Consider the following 21,928-nt stretch of genomic DNA (forward strand, 5'->3'; position numbering starts at 1 on the left):
GCAAGATGAGTGCTACATCAGTCCGCCTCACTTACATTGTTCTTCTTCTTCTTCTTCTTTTTATCGGCCGGGTGTCTGGGAAACTGATCCAGGCCGCTGCAGGAGACGATGTTAGGTTTGCCCTGACAGAGAAGTGCAAGACGGGAAAAGTCACACATCAGCTGATGGATGGCACCGATCAGCTGGTCGCCTTTCTTGACGGTGTCTGGAAGCCGGGACCGGGTTACATTAACCGGGTGGTTTACAGCGCCGACTCTCTGATATTAAAGAGAGCAGATTTCAACGATCACGGCTATTACGAGTTTACCTGCAACTCCAAACAGAGAGGGGAGCTGGAAGAGTTGCACGTTTTTCTGCCCTATAAACTTGTCGCACCCCGGGATGAAGGTGCCACCCTGCCGTGTCGCTCCGTTACAGTCGGTCAGGCAGTGAAATCTGTGCGCTGGAGGAGAGACGGAGAGCTGGTGCTGGAGCTGAATCCTCGGTCTAAGCAAATCACCTACGGGGACGGCTATGATGAAAGCCGAGTGTCCATACCATCGGACTGGTACCAGCGAGGAGACCTGTCCCTCACCGTGAAGCGAGCTCAGCTCCGAGACGACGGAGTGTATTACTGTTACGTGGAGAACACAGAGAAACACCGCTCTGCTGTCCACCTGCACGTCTCCACACCATCACCACCACCACCGGGCAGCACCTCACAGCCTACAACCACACCGACGGTAAGAATTTAAGTAGCTTCACACGTCACTCTAAACCTTAATCGTCCACAGTTTAATCACTGCAGACTGACTGAAAGACTTTAAGTAACGTGGCCATGAAGATTAGTAGGACAGGCCAAAGGCAACCGGTCCTGTCAGCAAAGAACAGTCAAAATTCAGATGCAGCGGGTCAGCAGGAACATGTGCTTACAGATGTGCAAAGATAGAGGGCTGTGGTCTGTCCACCGAGGACTGACACACAGAATGTATAAAATGATCTCACCTTTATGTTGAGCTTTACAGTGTAAAGCTGTTTTATTTTAACTTTAACTGAAAGCATTAAAAGTCAGTTAAAACTGATAACTAATATTTCTGCTCTGTCTTCTTGTCCTCTGCAGCCATCTGAGTGCTCCGAGTGGTCGTGGAGAACATTCTTCATAACGGCAGCTGTATTTGTGATCGTTGACCTGCTTGTTTGGCTCGGCTGGTTTCTGAGGGACAGGAAATTTAATGTGTGCACTCGAGGAGGAGGAGGAGGCACTGAAGAGGGCAGAGAATCAGACTGTGACCAGCACAGGATGCTAAAGTCAAATGGAAACCCTGACTTTACCCACAACTGATGAGTGAAGAACAACAACAGCTCATCCCTTTAAGTATTTGAACTCGCCACCTTTATGACGGCACCACTGTGCAACTCCACTTTCTCAGGTTTAGAAATCCTTTGTTTTCCTTCTGCTGAGGCTGACTGCTGTTACAATGTTTGAGATTGTCTCTATTATTTTGCGTTTGTCTTCCAATCAATGAAGTAATGCCTGTAAATCATCTGCTTACATAATCAATGCATAATTTAGCTTCAAGATGGATGAATGAGATCTCTTCAGTAACAGAATCAGAATCGTGTTTATTGGCCAAGTATATGTGCAGACACATACAGGGAATTTGTATATTGTCCTGCCTGTTTGTACAGATTTAGTCTTTACTGTGTTTACTGTAAAAAACTCAGGGAAGCTGCTGTGTGCCAATAAAGTTTTAAGTGGATAATAAAGTGACCTGATGATGATTACAGTCATTCATGATTTTATTCAATTTGCACATTAAATGACTTGACATGAATGTTTGATGGAATAAACACTGAAAACCTTTGAACAAAGAACATCAAGATATCCTGACAAAACTGTTTCCAGCCAGAAAGGCTGCAGGTATTTGTGTGAAAGAAAGACAGCGAGGGAAAAATTCACACCAAAGACATTGGAATAAATAACAAGTGAGGAGAAAACAATGAAAAGATACAAAACATCAGCAATATACAGCTTGTAACAGAGCAAACAGGGATGTAAAAGTGACTTCATCAATGCGTGGTTGTAAAGGTGTTAGGCCACACATGAAGCTGTTGGTGTCTCTGAGTCACCGTCCTCTCTTCTTTGTGCTGACAGCATCACATGATGTTGTTCAGATTCCAATAAAATGATCAGATTTGCACAACAAATAAATACCAGAGTTTTTGTTCTACATAAAGATCTTCATTTATTTTCCTGCCTCCTCTCCACCCTGAGAAAGGCAGGACTCTGCTGACGTAGTAGGCGAGGCCCAGGGAGAGGAGGGTGATGACCACCACCAGCAGCAGCAGCATCAGCAGCAGGACCCTCCAGAAGTCCAGGTCCTCCACAAACTCCTGCCAGTTGCTCCTGAAGCTGGACAGGACGCCCTCAGTGCTCTGCAGGGTCGAGTTCAGTAAGGAGCAGCTCTGGATTACACTGTGACAGACAGACACACACACACACACACACACACACACACACACACACACACACACACACACACACACACACACACACACACACACACACACCATTAACATTAAGACTCAGTTAAACAAGCTGAAAAGATCAAATCAGCACTAAGATCATCAAGCAAACAATAACAGAGATTATTTCAGTCCTAACTTCCTGAGAACAGCTCAAGGGTCTGAAGTTGTTTGCAGTAAAGTGTTGCTGGTTTGTGCTTGTAAATAAAAAACTGACTTTTTCTCATTAACCATATAAGAGGTGGCGGTGGGTCGTTCCTGTTTATGGCTTCTTAGTCACTCTTCTCAGTGTTTACACATCATGTGTTAGTATTTATCATGCAAAACAACTTGTGTGCACAGATTAAACACACAGCAAATACCACAGTTGACATGAAGAGCACCACAGAGTGACTTAACAGGCTGAGAGGTACACGGAGCCTAAAGTCAAGTTTCATTATCAGGAAGGCATCTCTGTGATATGGTAACATATGGAAACAGATAATCTGAGTGGGTCATGTGTTCAGAGCTGCAGATGAGTCAACAATGATTTAATAACTCTGTTGTGGACTTTCTCTCACTGCTTCCATACTGATCGTCTGCAGCACTGCTTACTCCTCTTCCTCACTTATCAGCACCACTGCTGTGTTTCTATTGTATTTCTTATATATTCTATTGACCTCTATCAACATTTCCTCTAATATTGTTTTGGACTGAAGTAGGTGTGAAAGGAGACGTGAAATCACTTTCAGTGTGAGAGCAAACAGAGACTGAAGCATGTCTGTTATATCTGAGCTTTTATGAGCCAGCTAATGCAAAGAAAGCTAAGCTATGCTGGACTTGCTTTGTAGTTCAGCCCTCAGGCTAGTGGAGCCAACTCTACATGTGGAGTCGAGACACTCTGTGAACATCAGGAAATAAGAAATCAAAAGCTGTGCTGACAGAATCAGGATCTGCCTCATGAAACACTCAAGAACTGAATCTCTCACAGTTTTATGGCCGTACAACATGTGTACACACCAGAGCAGTGAGTGGCAGCAAACACTGTCAGATTCAACTGAGCACATAATGCACTGACGGATCAGTACAGACTATCCTCTAACAGATGTCACAGTGAGACAGCACTTTCTATTTTGAAGCTGAGTATTTCACAGACATGTGAAGACATTTTATTTCATTTTAGTAAACTAATCATTCTCCTTCAATCACTCACTTCTGCTGTCACACCTACCACAGCAATCCTCCCACCACTCCCAGCTCAATATCAAATTAATATAATCCTCTACAGTCCAAACTAACCAGATATATTTACTCTTATACCTGACAGCTGTCATTCCCAGTGCAAATCTAAGCACCTTTATCACAGCCACCTCCACCTCAGCCTCCCAGCAGCAGATACAGCTCATCTCACAGTTACTGTGTGACACCTGTTATCTCTATCTGAGCTTTAAGGTTTTGTCGCAGCAGCTGATGAAAGGATGATCTCTACACCAACATTAGACAGATGGAGCTGCAGCCTCACACAATCAGCCAGCACTTCAACAATAGTTGGTCAGAGAGGCTGGATTAGGTGCTGACAGACCAATAAATAAAATATTCTGCAGTTTGTGTCTGCTTTGCTCCCTCAGGTCCTGTAAATGAATCTGACTGGATAAATCTGAGGGTTTGTGTCTGCGGCTGAAGCTCAGAGGACTCGTTCAGAGCAGCAGAGACAGTAAATCTCAGAGCTGCTTATCTACAGGATGTGCTTCTATTGATTCAGCTTATCAGCAGATATGCTCAGACAGTCCACTACATTAAATTCAACACATTACACAGTCATTACCCTGCATTTAGTAAGATATAAGCACAGAAATGGAAACTGACCTTCCTCTCTTGCGTGTCAGTAGTAAGTAGTGCTAAAATGAATATCATTGTTACACAGAGCGTCCACATGTCCACACACAGGCCTGTGATAGTCAAAGTGTCAGTGTGCTGGCAGGTACAGGAGAATCTGTAGGTGGCTCAAATCCCCTGAGGTAAAAGTTGTAGAACAGCTGAGTGCCTGATGTCATTATGTTATTACTTTTTGTGTTTGGTTTTCTATGGAGCCCCGCAAGGGACATGGGAGAAAAAAAATTAAGATGATTGATGGCGGCAGCTACTTAGTTGTAATATTACTCTTTCTGGGTCACAATAATAACTTTTAAGATATTTTGAGGTGTGAATGTAGTTGTGTAAATGTCAAATATCTGCTCAGTTTACAAGACATCACATATTTGCAAAAGTGCTCCGACGTTTTCGGAGACGTCTGACACCCACCATCTCGAAGCTAATGGCAGGTTGAGACCTGCTACAGCCGGGGGGAACACCGCTCTCCCGGCACATCATGCCTTGACATCCCGGTTGGCTTCGAGCTGGCGGCCTCCGAAGAATGCGGCTAAAACTTTTGCGAGATCTCGCTCCGTACGTTGGCTCCGTAGTTTTCAGAAGTCTGAGGTTATCCTTGAAAGGCATGGATACAAGAGTGTGCACCTAGAAGTGCTCCTGTGGTCACAACAGCCTGCCATGTTGTGGTTAGTTGTAGATGTTTGCTGTGTGCCATAGTTGTGAGCTGTTTGTTTGTTTGTTCGCTTTGTTTGTTTTTCAATTTAAAAATGAAAATAAATCTTGTAAAAAAATTAAAAAAAAACACACCTGATCATCCACACCATCCTCCAGCCTCCACCTCTGCTGCTGCTCCACCCACACAGCTGAAGACGAGCAGCATCATCGTCTCAGCTGAATACAGCACCTGCAGAGAGGGAGCAGCAGAGTTATGATGAGTCTTAACAAGCCTCCTGACAGCCTTCATATTAACCAAGAGTTTGACCGGCATCATCATCATCATCATCTGGAGTTAGAGCTGGATCCAGTGCACTGAGCTCCAGGAGGACTTTAACTTGGGTCATGTGATCAGCTGACCTGCGGTTTCTTTCTGATACACCCTGTACAACATATCAGACAGTAAAAGGATAACACTGGTGTTTTTTTACACAACACTTTCATTTAGACGGGGAGACTAGAAAGTGATCTGCTCTGTAGCCTCCTGAGCCTCAGCCAACAACACATTAGCACATGTAACAGGAGCTGCTTCTTTTGGTTTTGTAACTGCTTTCACACACAAACAGTTACAGTGTGGATCATGTGCAGTTGTTGACCAGTAATACTGAAGAGAATCACCCTGTTAAAGGAAACATAAAGCAGTTTGCTCCAAATTAGCTCCACAGCAGCACTTGTTTCCTCAGCGCTCCCACACAGCCTTCAATAAATGTTAAGACTTGAATCACTTTGGTTTCCACTCCTGAGGTTTGCACTGTTTCCACTAGCTATTAAGTAACGTGCTCTGCTTTGTGCTGAGAATACACTGTTGCTTCTACAAGCCACACAGTCTGAGAGCAGTGAGCATGAACCAACAGATGGGGCCCAGCAGGAGAACAATGAGCTAAAATTAAATTAATCTGAATCACAGTTTTACAAACTCTGTGTTTTAAATCTAAATGCAATGATTTGGAAATCTCATAAAGTCACAACAGAGACGGACTCATCTTGGACTCTCTGCTCCCGTGCAGTAAGTACAGTTAATAAATAAACTGAAACCACTAAATCTGTGTAATGTAATTTACCGCAGTCACTTTCTATGAAGAGTGAGTGCAGGATCCCTGTGGCATCCATGTGAAAGCAACATGACACCGTAGCAGTGAGGCTAACTCTAACGCTCGTGGGAAACCAAAGCTTAGACTGTAAGTGTGCCTTTTGTTTCCTCAGCTCAGACAGCTGGCTGCTGGAGTCTTGTGTTCACCATCAGACATATCTGATTAAAAGGAGGCTGATAATTAAGTGCTCTTCATTTCAACATGAGACACGTGGGGCGTAGAAACTTTAGTGCTTCAGAGATTTCAGCTGACGTACTGCGCCACAATATTGAGTCCATCACTACCTTTAAAGCTAAAAAAAAAGCAGAGAAAAAAAGAAAGTATGGATGATATTGATGTGGGCAGTTACAGCATTAAAAATCTAAATAGTGTAGAGGCAATTCAATTAAGGCTACGTCTACACTAATCCGGATACATTTGAAAACAGCGTTTTTGTCTAAAAAAGCTCTGAGTCGTTTTCAATCGTTTCCAAAGAGTTGTTCATCCACACTGAAAATGCTCCTGTAGGGCGCATGCGTGAATCGTAAGACGATTCGACCCGTGTCATTTCTTAAACCGGTCATATACACAGCACTCATTTTCAATAAGGTAATTATTAAGAGTGAAAATATACATACAGTGGACAAGCTGCTTACTTTCTAACAGAACTAAGAATTTCACCACCACCAGTCTTTGGGATGATCATCGAGATGAAACCTCAAAGAGTCACTCAGATCACGAATCCTGACTGCGGCTATTCTGATCCATCTGAGCCTGAAGTGTACAAGATGATCAATATCAGGGTGGAAGCTCAGTGGAACAATCTTCCTTCTGCTACCTGTAACTGTGCTTTAGAGCTGTCCCCAGTGCAAGAATCCCTGAATGTCCAAGATCACCAGCCGCTGAAGCTCAGTGAACTCATTTAGTAAACAATCACTGCATGAAAATAAATCTGCAGCTTATGACTTTAAACAGTCACCTTTGTATACAAATAACTGCCTGTGTAAACCCTGATGATATTTAAGTACTACGCAGCACGTGCGAGAGATTTAAATCTAAACTTCTATGCAAATAGCTGAGCCATGTGAGTTGACAGCTGAAACACACTGTCAGGGTCCCTGTGCCTACCCGGTCGGCTCAGCATGGCTACATGTTTTTATTTTCATTTTTGTTCGTGCTCTCACACCTTTACAAAGGTGTGGACCCCCTGGACCACACCTTTGTAAATAGATCACCTGCTGTGCTGTAATAAAGACTCTTGTGTTTCCTAAACTTAGAGCCTGCGCGTGAGTCTGTTCAGTCCCGTTGTGACACTAACACACTCACCTCTTCAACACTGTGTCACTGCACTGTGGAAAAGGAGACCAGCTGCAGAGCGGAGCCACAGTGAGCACTGGAAAAAAGAAAAATACATTTTATTTGTTTAATTTAATCACCATTCATTCATACTTACACAGGATTTTTATACTAAGTTAATATACTGTGTTGTGTTGTTTGTTACGTTGTGATGTGTCATATCGTGTCGTGTTGTGTTATATGTAGTGCTGACGTAGGACAGTTTTTCCAATTTCATTGTACTACTGTACTATGTATGACTGTGCAATGACAATAAAGAGTTATCTTATCTTAATATGAGATAAACACTAACAGTGACGGCTGACCTCAGTAAGTCAGACGGGGGACTTTCAATCATCCTGCTGGTCGCCACGGTGACCAATTTATGGTCCCACGAGCCACAGAAGCACAAAGAGGAGGTCAGGATTCAGAGCGAAACTCCTGCAACACACAAACAAACACGTGTGAATCTAAAGTGTTTGATGGTTTGAAAACCAGTGAAACCTCAACTGAAGAACGACAATCAGGATGCTGTGAAACTGCAAGAGTGAAATATCTAAACCAGCTTAAACCACTGGGATTTTATCGTGGTGGAAGCAAAACGGCAAAAGTAATAGTGAATTCATGACAAAGTTTAAGTGAAGCGAAATGTGAAGCATAGTTTGGATCTTCTTTTGCTCCTGGTTCAATCCATTTTGGTTGGAGAGTGACAAAACCTGCAGCTTTTCAGCCCGACATATCAGCCGACAGCTCGCTGATCCTGATGCGTTGGGTCCGCGCTTTGTGTTTACGTCTTTGTGCAGAATCCGTTTACCTGCTCTGGTTTGCTGTTTGAGCTGTTTGGTGATTGCTGAAATTGGTTTCTGGCAAAATACATTTATATTTAAAAATCGATTCAGGATTTAACAAATCGCGCTATTCAAGCTAAAATCGATTTCAATTGGAAAATCAATTATCGAAACCCACCCCCATTTATGAGCACAGCTGTACAGTTATAATGTGCTTAAGAGAAGTCTTGTCTCAGCCCTTGCTTCTTCATATTTTGCTTTAGAACAGCCAGACTTTGTCATTTTCTAAGTGGTATTGAGTGATATTAATCACTAAAACACACACACACACGTAACACTTTGTTTTTATTTGTGTATCTGAATCTACATGTCAATAATAAGACAATATTAAAATAGCATTTTTGTATGAATAAGGTCATTCCAGAAGAACTATTAAATGGTAAATGGCCTGTATTTATATAGCGCTTTACTAGTCCCTAAGGACCCCAAAGCGCTTTACATATCCAGTCATGCACCCATTCACACACTGGTGATGGCAAGCTACATTGTAGCCACAGCCACCCTGGGGCGCACTGACAGTGCGCACTATTAGCCGAAAGCTTTAAAATTTCTTTAAAAAAAAAAAAAAAAAACCACAAAACACACGGTTGCTCAGAGCCCAGACATCAGCTTTTTTTTTTTCAAAAGTGATAAATAGGCACCGTTTTTCTTCTTCTAACTTCTAGGAAGTTATCAGTGGAAGGAAAAATGAAAGGGAACAGAAAATATTTGTGAAAAAAGGAAGAAGGAGAAAAAAGAGGAAGCAAATCCTCACAGATTGAGTGCAGCCAACCATTCATGTCATGTTAAAAATTCCTGAATGAATATTTAAACATACTTAAATACCTCCCCTAACCACACTCCCTGCAGGTGGCTGGTGGCATCGGTGCATCAGGGCTGGATGCTCAGGTATGTACTGGCACCCGAGCCAAGCTCAAAGTGGAAAAAGAGAGAAGTATTGATCTGACTAATCTAACCCACTGATCACAGATTACGCCTCCCCTGTAACATCTTATCTCTCTGGATGCAAAATAAGCAAAACAACAGATGTTCCAGTTTGGAGAAAAGATATATGATTATTTCAATCATACATTCCTTTTCTTTAGAAGAACTTATTTCTTTTTTTTAAATTTACCAATTTTTTTTTAAGTTTATAATTTAGAGCTGAAGCCAAAGAGGGAGCTGAGGAGGACAACATGCCTTGTGTATCTGGTAGATCACAGCCACACACTCAGAAACTGTTCTCACTTTAAAACTAAGTTCAGCTTTTACCCACACTTGTGACCAAAACTAGTGCATATAATGATCAAAACTCTATTAACAATATTAAGTTTATACATTTGTAATAACATAGTTCATTCTTGTTATTTCTGCTTGGGTGAAAAAGCAGAAAGCAAAGTAGAAAACACTGCACTCAGCCAAAGACTAACAACAACCTGTACTTATATCAACAGCGTTTTATTGCAAATGCTGATTTCTCTTCTTCACACGAACAACATGAACACACAGACTTTCCCATTTCTCCTTCTTAACGTCTCTAACTGCAAACAGTAACATTAAGTATGGCCCATAACAACACTGGTGTGTGTCACAGTGCAGGCAGAAAAAAGATGAAAACAACACTGTGGCACTTGGTTTTTTTTTGTTTGTTTTTTTGTTTTAAGGGCAGTTCGGCCATGATGTAAAAGCAAAAGTGAGACTCAAACCTTTGTTACTTGTCTTTGATGACTTGGCAGGTTAGTATGTGCTGTCGATTTTCATTTTTTCAAAGAATAAACCACACAGAGCTCAAAGCAAGCTTAAGTAACAGTACGGTAATCAATAAGTAATCAGCAACAGCGGTTACATTTATCCCAGTTTAGTGTTGGTTTCCTAACAGAAAATTGCTCCCGCCAGTAAAACCCTTGAAAAGAAAAAGAAAACAACAGTGGAGGCTGATGACATTAAACAGCGGAATATGTTGTAAAGGATGCTGCAGGGTAAGCACCAGCTGCATGGATGCCAAAAGTGTGCAGGAAAAACAGAAAACTCCCACGCATTTGTTCTTTCTACAAAGATTCAACCAATGTCTACACTCACTCACACTAACCTAAAAACAGGATATTGAGATAAAAATACAGACAGGATACTCTGAAGAGCGCAAAGAATAATAAGAAGTCATGAAAGTATCACAAATAATCTGATGTTTTAGAAGAATTTTAACCTGAAATTTCTGAATAATTCACTTCATGTGGATGTTCACACTTTTTTTTTTCCCCATTAAAGGTGAACACTCAGCCTTTCAATTATTTATTTTTGGACACGACAAATGAGCACACAGGAAGGTAGCAGAAGAGAGGGGGGATGCATTCATTTTCACATTCTGTCTCTACAATAACAAAATTCATTAAAGACTTGTTGCCATGCTGGAATCAGGCAAACATACATACATATCTTCCATAAAGCTTTAAATTATACTTAAGTATGTGCAATGACATAATAAGTGGAGAATGTGTTGTAAAGGACCATTGGTTAAAAAAAAAAAAGCTATACTATTGCTATACAAGTATAGCAATAGTATTGCAATACTATTGCTATAAACCCACTTCAAGTTATTGCAATACTATTGCTATACAAGTATAGCAATAGTATAGCAATAATTTGAAGTGGGTTTATTAAACACACTGCAGTGTGGAGAGAAACATCCCAGCCAAAACACCAGGGTGATCTCTGACATTTGGCCACCGCCCTCACATCTTATACACACACACAGACACTCAAACAAAGAACAATCCACAGCACATCAGATATCCCTTCAGTCCAGCTCATCCTTGAACCTCCCACTCTAAGAAAAGTCTCCTCCCTTGACCAGGGTGCCTGGATGTCTTACAATGGGCCCTCTGTGAAGGTGCAATAAACACGGGGCCCACTTGTGATTACACTCTACATGCAGGCATACAACTGGTGTCAGGAGTCGTCTTCCAATACTAAAGTGAGAAAGTGATATTACTGTTACTAATATGACACGGTTAAAATATCTGATTAATACATCAGAAAAAAATCTGCAACGACAACCTCACATTTAAAAAAACAATTGCCACAACTATCTGCAATGATCAATATTAGTTCAATAATCACACTTAGAATACAAATATAATTTTTTAAAATGCTTATTACGAATTATCTGTGCATTTACTGAGCACTGAATTATTATTAATATCAATTATGTCTACGCCATCATAATGTCTGTTATCAGCAGCACAGAGGAACCAACCACATCCAACTGGCATGTCTGCATCGCCATTAGTCTATAATAGCAGACTACACCAGAAACATGAATGACAGCAGCTCATCCAGATCTTATCCATCACAGTTCACGGATTACTTTCTGTAAATCCCCAGATGTGAATGTAAATCCTGAGAAGAAGCGAGTGTTGTGAAAGGCATAAGATCATCAGTCCTTTGGCTGCGTCACTGAAGTTAGAAACATTTACAAGCGCAGCTAGTTTATTAGTTTAAAATGAGTGTTTAAACTGGGCTTTATGAGCATTGTGTTAGCAATAACTGCAGGTGCCTAACACATCTGTCGTAGAAGCACCACAAACATTGCAGTAGATACATTATATCATCCATAAGAGATGCGCATGAATCAAAGTCAGTTTAAGCCGCCAACAATAGTCAATTGCCACAAATATAACATAATAGCTTTACAAAGATATTTGAATTGGCAAATTAGAACTGGATTCATTAAAGTAACACTGAAAAATAAAGTAACTTTCAACAAGTAAGTAACTTTTAACGGATGTGCACACACAGCGATGTTCACCAACATGGTGTTCCAGCGGAAATCCTGCACCGACGCCGGTAACGGGACTGCTGACGGCCGACACTCTGTATCACCTGACTGGTTCTTACATGGAGACTTTTCCTTAAATCTGCGCAGGCGAAGAAGGAAGATCAGGAGGGATATTTCTGCTACAGCCAAGATGAAGACGGAGAATAAAGAGAGGGGGATCCATTTATCGTTAGGCTGAAGGTCAAGAAGAGAAGCAGGGATCGCCAGCAGCGGTAAGTAGCCCATCATCTCCTTTTCCAGCCGGGTTTCACATTAGAGCAGTATGACGACCAATTACAAAATTTAAAAAAATAAAAAATAAAATCAATGTCCTCTTGTGATTGAACTCGAAATAGTATTTTCGGGGTTACAATTACAGTCGCACTTTCGAGACAAACCACTAACACGCATCGTGATTACGTGATGAAGGAGAATCACTCTCTCGGACAGTAAACTGATTCCAAAGGACGCTTTCGCCGTCTCGTCCACACGAAGTATTTTGCTGAGCAGCCGTGGAAGATTTTCTGGAAACAGAAGTAATTCGAGTTTCTTCCTCTCAAAATATTATTTTGACTTTAATCTCAAAATCATCAATCGTATATATTTTACTCCTCCTCCTCCTTATCGCGCTGTCTTAGGTATGATAGGATCATTTTATTATATACACATCAATCGTCAATATTATATATATTTTTTATTAATGTGGCCCTAGTACTCCCTCGTATAGGATCATTTGATTATATACATGTCGTTTTATAGTCAGCACCGACGCGTGTGTTAATTGCGATCGTGGTTCGTCAGAACTGCGAAGAAATTGGGAAATCGAGCTTGATGCAAATAATCAAATAAAATTAATAAAATTTGCAAATTCGTCCCGTGAAATTATGTGAAAAATATTTTTAATATTCCCAGGAAAGCTGCGGCTGTGGTGTGTAAAGGCCTTTAGACTGCGGAGGCAAAGCAAGAGAAGAACAGGAGGCACGATATGTACACTGAGGATGCAGGAAAGGCGCTTCATACAAGCTGTGGCACTAAATATTCAATGAATGTCTGCGTAATGAATAATTACTTCAGTAATTCACGATAAATATTCTTCAGTCTACCTGCAGTCCTTCTGTTAACACTGTTATGTAGTCCCGCAGTGCTCCACCATGGAGCCTCCGTCCAAATAAGAATTCAACACAAAAAACGAAATCACATCACGCGTGTTTTAAATTTAAAAAAATAATTTGAATTATTTTTTATCTGGGACACATTTGAGTTAATGTAATTATCCAAAGTTTCAAAGATCACAGTGAGCATTAATATCGCTGAATTCATGTTTTAGGTACAAGTTATGTTCGTGCTGCAGCTTCTTGTTTGAGGCCTGCGTGTGGCCCACGGGAGAAACCTCGGCCTCCTTTCCTCTCTGCAGGAAATCCGATCACTGCTGCAGCTTGAAATAAGTTCATGCAATACAAAATTCTACCCTTATGCATGTATTGCTTCAGTTTAAAGTTCAGGTATATGTAATTTACGTCTACTTCCTATGTTCCTTCTGACATTTTCAAAGCAGGCTCCTTACTTTAGGTTTAACACATTTGACGGGAAGTTATTATTTCATGCCACTGCGCCTATTCAGCCACTCGTATAGTACATAATATACAAGTATGAATTTTATTTCAATAAAAAAGCCTATGAATGTGCAGATTGCAGTTGTTGTTTCCAGACAAACTGCTCCTATACTGTAAATCAGAGGTCCCCAAACTTTTTTGAGCCACGGACCAGTTTAATGTCCGACAATATTGTCACTGAGCGGCCTTTAAGGTGTCGCAGATAAATACAACAAAATAAAATCACACGGCCAAGACAAAAACTGTGGTTTTTCATTCATTCATACATACATACAAACAATACACAAATTCACTGTGTAATTGTGTAACTTTATTAGCAACGTCACGCGGAGATGACAATAAAGTTTACTTTGACTTCAGCAGCGAGCAGGTCCACCGAGGACTCTCGCGCTCACCTTTCGCGTGTAGAATTTCAAAAAAACAACAACAAACAAACAAACATCGGTGTAAATTATAAGTAAATTATAAGTCTGTATCATAATGTCTAGTGTTTTCGTGTTTGTTTTTATTTTGTTTTTCTTTTTCTTTTTCTATGGAAACACTTTCCATCACTTTGCTATTAAAACTTTTACGAGATTGGTGAAAGCATGTGCTCTTTTTTTCCCCTTTTTTTACTTCCTCAAGGAAGTAATCAGTGGTAAGAAAAGAGAAAAAAAGGAAACAAATGGAATCTGAAAAGATCTACTTCCCAAAAAAACTGTCTAGGAAAACTCTGAGTGAAAGCCAAATCTTTGACATACAAACATGCTCATTAAGTGGGTTGTTGGTGGTAGGACCAATTTCACCTTATACACCAGCACTAACTTAGACTTTGAGCCCCTGTTAGTGACCAAATTAACATCTGAGCGCTCAGACTCACTGCAACAATGTTACACTCATATCTCAACCACGAGCAGCAGGAAAAATAAATAATGGCTTATATGTATATATAAATAAACATGTAATACTTATTGTTGCAAGACAAAAAGCATCAAGGTTGGTGAACAATGTGCCAAATTTCTTCATTTTCTATCAAAAATGCTATAGTGTAAACTTGCCTTGCAGTCAGACTTTTTTCCATCCATCCATTCGCTTCCGCTTATCCTTTTCAGGGTCGCGGGGGGCGCTGGAGCCTATCCCAGCTGTCGTAGGGCGAGAGGCGGGGTACACCCTGGACAGTTCGCCAGTCTGTCGCAGGGCCAACACACAGGGACAGACAACCATTCACACTCACATTCACTCACACATTCACACCTAGTGACAATTTGGATTATCCAATTAACCTATCCCCACAAGCTGCATGTCTTTGGACGGTGGGAGGAAGCCGGAGTACCCGGAGGGAACCCACGCAAACACGGGGAGAACATGCAAACTCCACACAGAAAGACCCCGGCCTGATGGTGGAATTGAACTCAGGACCTTCTTGCTGTGCGGCAACAGTGCTAACCACCGTGCCACCGTGCTCTAACCACCGTGCCACCGACTTTTTTCCAACATTATTTTTATCCAGTATCAGATTTTTATGCAGTCGTCATAGTGTGTGCAGCACACTACTGTGATGAGCAACATGACTCTGCAATAAACACTTACAGTAACCTAAAAACAAGACACGGAGATAAGATTAGAGACAGACTAAGGAAGGATACACAGCAGAGTAGGAAGAAGAAGAAATAGTAGTAGTCCTCTAGTGTCACTCTCACATAATCTAATGTTTTTAAAGATTTTTAACCTGGAATTCCTGAATGATTCAGTTCAGTACTAAGGATGGCATAGGTTTGTTAGCCTATTAGCCTTACAACAGGCAAAGCAAATAATACTTGTATAGCAATAATACAATGTTACCTGAAGTGCAGGTGTTGCTCTCCAAACTGCAGCATGTACACAAGGCTGCACATTAACTGGGTATTAAAGCATGCCATGCCCAGGCAGAGGAGGGTGATGACCACCAGCAGCAGCAGCAGGACCCTCAGAAGCCCAGGTCCTCCACAAACTCCTGCCTTTTAACTCCTCAGTTAATAATCAAACTGCTCAGAGAAAATCAGCACCACCAGGAAGACGCAGGGCACCGAACTCAAACACAAACAGAGCCATCAGTAAAAATACTGGTGACTGCTCGCCTGCTGGGGGGACAACAATACCCCATCAGCCATAACCAGACCTGGGAACATTAGTTGGAACTTTAATGCATTAAAGGTTTTGGTTTATTAAGGCTTTGTCATTTAACTGACAGCACATTCACCAGGGAGACCAGGTTTCACTCACACTTTCACTGACCATATGCATCATTTGAACTTCTCTCTGAGAATTCAGATTAATCTCTCACTTTTAAACTTTTATACAGAATGTATTTACAAGTTTTATGAACATACATTTTTGGAGTTATGACTGTCTCTGTAAAAACTGTTTTGACTTCATAAATTTAATCAAAATATAGATTAAAACTAGATCATATTCACACCCTGTAAAACATCTCGTATAGTGAGTGTCTACAACTTGCATAGTTCCCATTTCTGTATAGCTGTATATCTCAGATTTCTGTAAAGTTATTTATTTCATATTCTGTATAGTTTTTCATATTTATATCCTGTTCATATCCTGTACATAGCTTGTACTCACTACAGCCTGTACATACTTATAGTTATAGAATATTCACAACATACTTCATACCGTGTACATTATAACATACCATAATAGACCCATTTCTGTAATATACTCACATATCTATACTATTGCTAATATATATATATTGTAATATATCTATATCACTAAAGCACTTCTGGATGGATGCAAACTGCATTTCGTTGCCCTGTACCTGTGCATGTGTAATGACAATAAAGTTGAATTCTATTCTATTCTATTTTAGATTTTATCAACTTCCTGTACAAGATGGTTTGCATGATAACTAGTGCGTGTGTTGCAGAACTACAGCATCTCTGAAGTGTTATATATGACACTTTAAGAGAAAAATTAGGGGAAAACCACGAGTTCCCATTAACCCGTTTCTCAGCCCTGCATTTGTCACTCACTCACTGTGACTACTCAAATATCCCCTCTCGAGTACCCGTCCTTTATCCTCAGTTGATCCTCAGGATAAATAAAGTATTATAAATCAGTCCTGAAGTTGATGTCAGGCTGCTGTTAAGAAACTCTCATCAGTTCATGAGGCAGGCAGCATCAGATAAAAACTCAAATGGGGTTTTGTGTTTACTTGTGCATGAATGAACTGATGCTCCTCAGCAGTTTATGCAAATAAAACCACATTTTAACTGTGTGTGAATGCACAGTATGTGCCAGACCACAACAAAGAGGTAATGCATAAATAGACTGAAGTCACTCAGCTGCACAGCACTTAGTGAATGTTCAAAATGTCACTAAATCTGCCCAATTTTATGTTAATGTGATGTTCAAACTGTGAAGGATTCCTATCCATCAATAGTGTGTCTGTAGTATATGCAAATAACTTTCCCTTCAGTATTCACTCCACTGCAATGACAGAATCGAGCCAATCAACCTGTGTTTCACGTTTCAACTGCACGTTTTGGTTAAAAGTGAAACAAAGAAACGTTGAAAGAGGAAACAGAGAAAGGAAGACGAAACTTCTTAAATTGTGCACGGTCTGAAATTCTGCAGTAAAATTGCAGCTTTCTAAGCCTAAAATGATGTTTTTAATTTTCTGAGATGAAAACTGAAAATTCAAGTGGCTGATTGGATTTCTCTAATTAACAACATCAGATAGACACACTTAGACATTCCAGTCTCTAAAGACTAACTGGGTGGGATTTACTACAGAACCGGTGAGCGTAAAGCAAAGCATATGAACGATGCATGAGTGTAAAATGAGTGGAGTAACTGGTTAAATATATTTGATGGTGTCAGTCACGTGCACTGGCTCACACTCCTTGTCTTCGAGGCAGGCTGCTATTTGAACCTTAACATATTTGAGACTGTTTTGATTACAGGGATGTGGTTACATGGTGACAGAGCAAAGTGAAATGTCACTGACTGATGACAACACTTCCATCTGTGTACTTTCCACCCTTAGATGAATAGTCAGAGTGCAGATCATTGAACTTCTGCAGCACTCCTCACTTATCTTCCTCCAGTGCAGTTGTTTTGCTTTTGTATTTTTTACATCCTTTACTGATCTCTGTCATTGTTTCCGACTGAAGCAGGTGTTAAAGTACTTTCAGTATGAAAGCAAACACAGACTGGAAGAAAGAAGAAAGTAGGAAATCAACATCGAGACCTCGGAGGTGGTTTCAGGTTTTGTTGGGCCAGTTAATGCAAAGAAGGGACACATACTTAAGAACTGAATCTCTTTAACAGTTTCATTTCTCTTTGTAACACTGTTGTTATAGGGGATGGTATCGCCTTCATGGCCATATGATAAGGATGTTTGTGCATTACATGCAGGCAGCGCCACTGTGTGGCTGCAGACACCGTCAGATTCAGCTGAGAGATCAAAGTGGGCTCCATCTGTTGTTATATACAGAGCTTTCCTGCACATTTACATGACCCTATTAAGCTTTTTGATTTAACAGAAATAAAAGGTAAACGCACAGATTTCAGTCAAATAAAGCAGCACTCACTCACTGCCTTTACTGTAAACTACCCCAGCATATTCACATAATCATATCACAGCGATTCATGTAAATTCTAGTGAACAGCTGATTAACATCTATATATGCAGAACAACACATTCAGGAGAACGTGAAGAGCAGACTGCAGTTATTTTGGGGTTTTTTTTTTAAACAAATTATTACTAAGCATAAACCCCAAGCGAGCGTCCTTTGACTCCACGTGTTATCTTTCAAAGGAAGTCAGAAGAAATTCACAGTGACTCTCTCGCTTTAGTGCTGGACTTGATAGTTTGATTAAGGCTGTGTCATATTATACCACCCAATATAATAGCAATTTCCTAATGTTGTAAACCTGCTCAACATTTGGCAATAAAACCCTTTGATTCTGATAAACTTCTATGTGATTAAAAAAGTGTCACATCACAATATTAATGATATAGTGACACTGTGCCACATGTTCCTTATCCTGCACAACACGACACAAGTACAGACGCGTGTTGGGACGAGAGCAGCGTGTCGATTTTGTAGCCAAGAAGATGCTGCTACAATAGTGTGAAAGTGACAAGAGGTCAGACGCCAACAAAAACACAATACTTTACACATCTGAGTATTTTGCAAAATACTGACATAACTTTGACCTGCCAACAAATTTGCATTAAAATGATCAGCATCAGTTTTACAGTCGGGATCACCTCAAAGAGAGAAATCAATGGTTTCTGAATTTGGGTCCTTCCTGGAAATGCTCAGTTCATCGAGAGATAATGTGAGTGTTTGAATGTGACTGAAAGTGGAAAAAAGTGAGGGCATTAACTGTCTGAGTACAACATTTGAGTTCAGTTCAAAGGCATTTTGTTCTGACTGTCACAATAACATCAGTGGGGCCTGGTGACAACGTCTGACTCACTGCTAGTGCTACATTTTAAAATTATGGTATCTAAGCTCACTGTTGCAGCTACTTCAGAGCTTTGTGTTCCACTTGGTAATAAAGACACAGCACTGCTGAATATATTTAAGATAACAGCGATAAGAGTAAGAGTGTTGTCAACAGTGAGAAAGTGAGAGCATGGACCACAATCGTCTGTGGTAAATAATGACTAGACTCAGAACTGATCAGTCAAATAAAAATGACTGTAAATAAAGGAGAACTCTGAGGCTGAAATAACAGGAGTGCTGAGTATCATTGCCCCGACACACTCACTGAGGCTCAAGTAATAAAAGTGTGGAATCAAACAAGAAACAGAAGACGACGGGTGGAAAACAAGGACCGCGTCAGCCCCACATGACAAACACACTTCTTCAGCATCCATGGCATACTGCCAAGAAATTATACTGCGAGCGCCGACACGCAGCAATGACAGAAAAACTTTTCTAATGAAAGCCGAGAACATTTCAGATAACACGCGGGACAATGGAACTAGTTTAAGTTAAAGAGGTCAAAGCCGACTTATTACCCAGCAGACAAGGCTGTGTGTGAGATTCTGTGCTTTAGTGAGGTTAACCTCTGCTGTCTTTCTGCTAGCTGCTTACATTCATTTGCTTCTCTCCCACCTGCTACCCTCACTTACACTACACAACAAATCTGTATGACAACTGGACGAGAACGAAGTATTTATTTTGAGGCAGCGCATAAACTACAGGGGGAAACCGCCGACACTGTTGACGCAAAGCTAGGCCGCTCTTTTTATGAATATCATACAAGGCAAATTACAAAATACAGTCTGACAGAGTAAGCTTACTTTTTCTACATGCAGTGACTGCTCACGAAAACCATTAACCAACAGCCTCGTTTTAAAGACACGAGTCATGATTTGAGTGTGCTTTATGGGCCTGAATATCTGAATGAATGACTTCAAACACTCAAAGCTACTTCAGTTACACAGTGTGTGAATGACTCCCTGTGTAAACACCATCAACACTGATAAAAGAAAACACACACTATATTTAACAAGTCACTGAGCTTCACAAAACAAAGTAAGTTCTGCAGCAGCCAGTTTGAGCCAAGCTTTAACCGTCAGACTGATGACCTCACATTTGACTCTCGAATAGTTTCCAATACAGTCCTGGGCCCTATTTCAGGAAGCCGGTTTAGAAAACTCAGAGTGAAAAACGATACTCAGGGTTGAGTAACCCCGAACTGTCCAACTCGGAATATTCGGTTTCAGAAAGGCTGATAACAATTAGTTCAATCAACGCGGAGTTGCTTTATTAACCCCAAGTTAAACGCGCGCACGAGGATACATAAAGCCCTGATTAGTGGAGCACAGATTAAGCGAGTCACCATGGAGACGGAGGGAAAGAAGGCGCGGTCAATGTATTTTACAGCGCTTGAGGCCGAAATTCTGATGGCAGCATATGCCGATAACATGCAAATTTTGCGGAAAAAAAGTAACACAGCCTCAGCTGCAAAAGAAAGTGAGCATGCATGGCAAAACATAGCCGACAGAGTCAATGCTTGAGTGTTAATTTAAACATTGATCTAGGGATTTCCACCCATTTAACACGTTATTTATTATATTTTATTTTTTATTTTATACATTTTATTTTGTGATGATGTGAGCGCAGGTGCAACCCAACAGGCCCCAAACGTGCCTGGCAGCAAGTAAAAATGAAATATAAAAATATAGTCCAAACAGGTGAGGTGTAATTGTATTATGAGCCATAGTGCTTGGTCTGTTTGTCCCATGTAAATCAATTGCAGTTAGAGGCTACATTAGTTTCCCCTCTGTAAGCACTTATTGAAATTATCTGAGCACATTACAAGTACATATTTGCTCACTCTGTATGCTCAAATGTGACCCGTTATAGCCAACAGAAAAAAAGCGGAGGCCCGAGAAACAGGTGGGGGTCCTCCACCACCACCACTCACAGAGCCTGGCCACTTGGCTTCCACATTTGTGATAATGTTGGCAGCATCACATATGATCTTCACAGTGCAGAGAACACAAATTAGCATCCATTACTATAATGAAATGATTTGTTAGTTTGAAATGCTACAGGGAACTATGTACCTGTACATTAATGCTGTGGAAAGACTTCCTGTTCACATAGTCTCCTTCATTTACTGAAGGAGCAATGATTGGAATGTGAGTTCCATCTATACAGCCAATCACGCCTGGGAACCCTGAAAATAAATGTAAAATTTAAGTAGTAGTTCAAATATCACCACATCATGTATTAAGTTTTGGTCATCCTGCTACCTGCAATTTTGTGGAATCCCTCTTTGATAAATCTTGTGGGTCTATGACCGGGGAACACCACAAACGAGTACAGGAGACGTTTCAGTGCAACTGTAACATTCCTGACTGCCCGACAGACGGTAGCCTTGGAAACGTGCTCAGTGTCACCAATATTATACAGAAAGCTCCCGTTTGCAAAAAACCGAAGTGCAATACAAATAATATGTACAGAACTGAGAGCATGTCCGCGATGTGTCACATGCGTAATATATGGCCTGAGGATGTTATTCAAATAACTTATAGATTGTGCTGAAAAACGGTAACGTTCACACAGGAAATCATCAGGAAATGATAAAATGTCCAAACGCGCTCTGATCACTCTCTCCCAGCAGAGAGCTCTGCAGAGAATTTGGGCTTCAACATCTACTGGCTCTTCAAGGAAGGGGCACGCCATGTCTGACACTTCC

The 21,928-nt window shown here is 40.8% G+C and overlaps 1 protein-coding gene and 1 long non-coding RNA gene across 5 annotated transcripts in view; one reads left to right on the top strand and one right to left on the bottom strand.

Moving 5' to 3' along the window:
• On the top strand, positions 1–1,761 carry LOC113019057 (uncharacterized). Its single transcript, XM_026162546.1, has 2 exons — positions 1–722; positions 1,100–1,761. Exons 1-2 carry the CDS (start codon positions 6–8, stop codon positions 1,319–1,321), a joined length of 939 nt encoding a protein of 312 aa, XP_026018331.1. The 5' UTR covers positions 1–5; the 3' UTR covers positions 1,322–1,761.
• LOC113019061 (uncharacterized) overlaps positions 1,762–21,928 on the bottom strand; it is a 27,404-nt gene continuing 7,237 nt past the window's right edge. Inside the window, exons 3-7 of one of the 4 annotated variants that reach the window (XR_003271930.1) lie at positions 7,799–7,913; positions 7,464–7,530; positions 5,161–5,257; positions 4,786–5,057; positions 1,762–2,455 (exon numbers count right to left, since the gene is read on the bottom strand). This is a non-coding gene — a long non-coding RNA (uncharacterized LOC113019061). Of the gene's footprint in view, positions 2,456–4,727; positions 5,058–5,160; positions 5,258–7,463; positions 7,531–7,785; positions 7,914–21,928 lie in introns of those variants that run through there. The other 3 variants (XR_003271932.1, XR_003271929.1, XR_003271931.1) reach the window with 3 other exon arrangements.

Source organism: Astatotilapia calliptera, chromosome 3, assembly GCF_900246225.1.
Source record: "Astatotilapia calliptera chromosome 3, fAstCal1.2, whole genome shotgun sequence".
In the NCBI taxonomy this organism is placed as follows: domain Eukaryota; kingdom Metazoa; phylum Chordata; class Actinopteri; order Cichliformes; family Cichlidae; genus Astatotilapia; species Astatotilapia calliptera.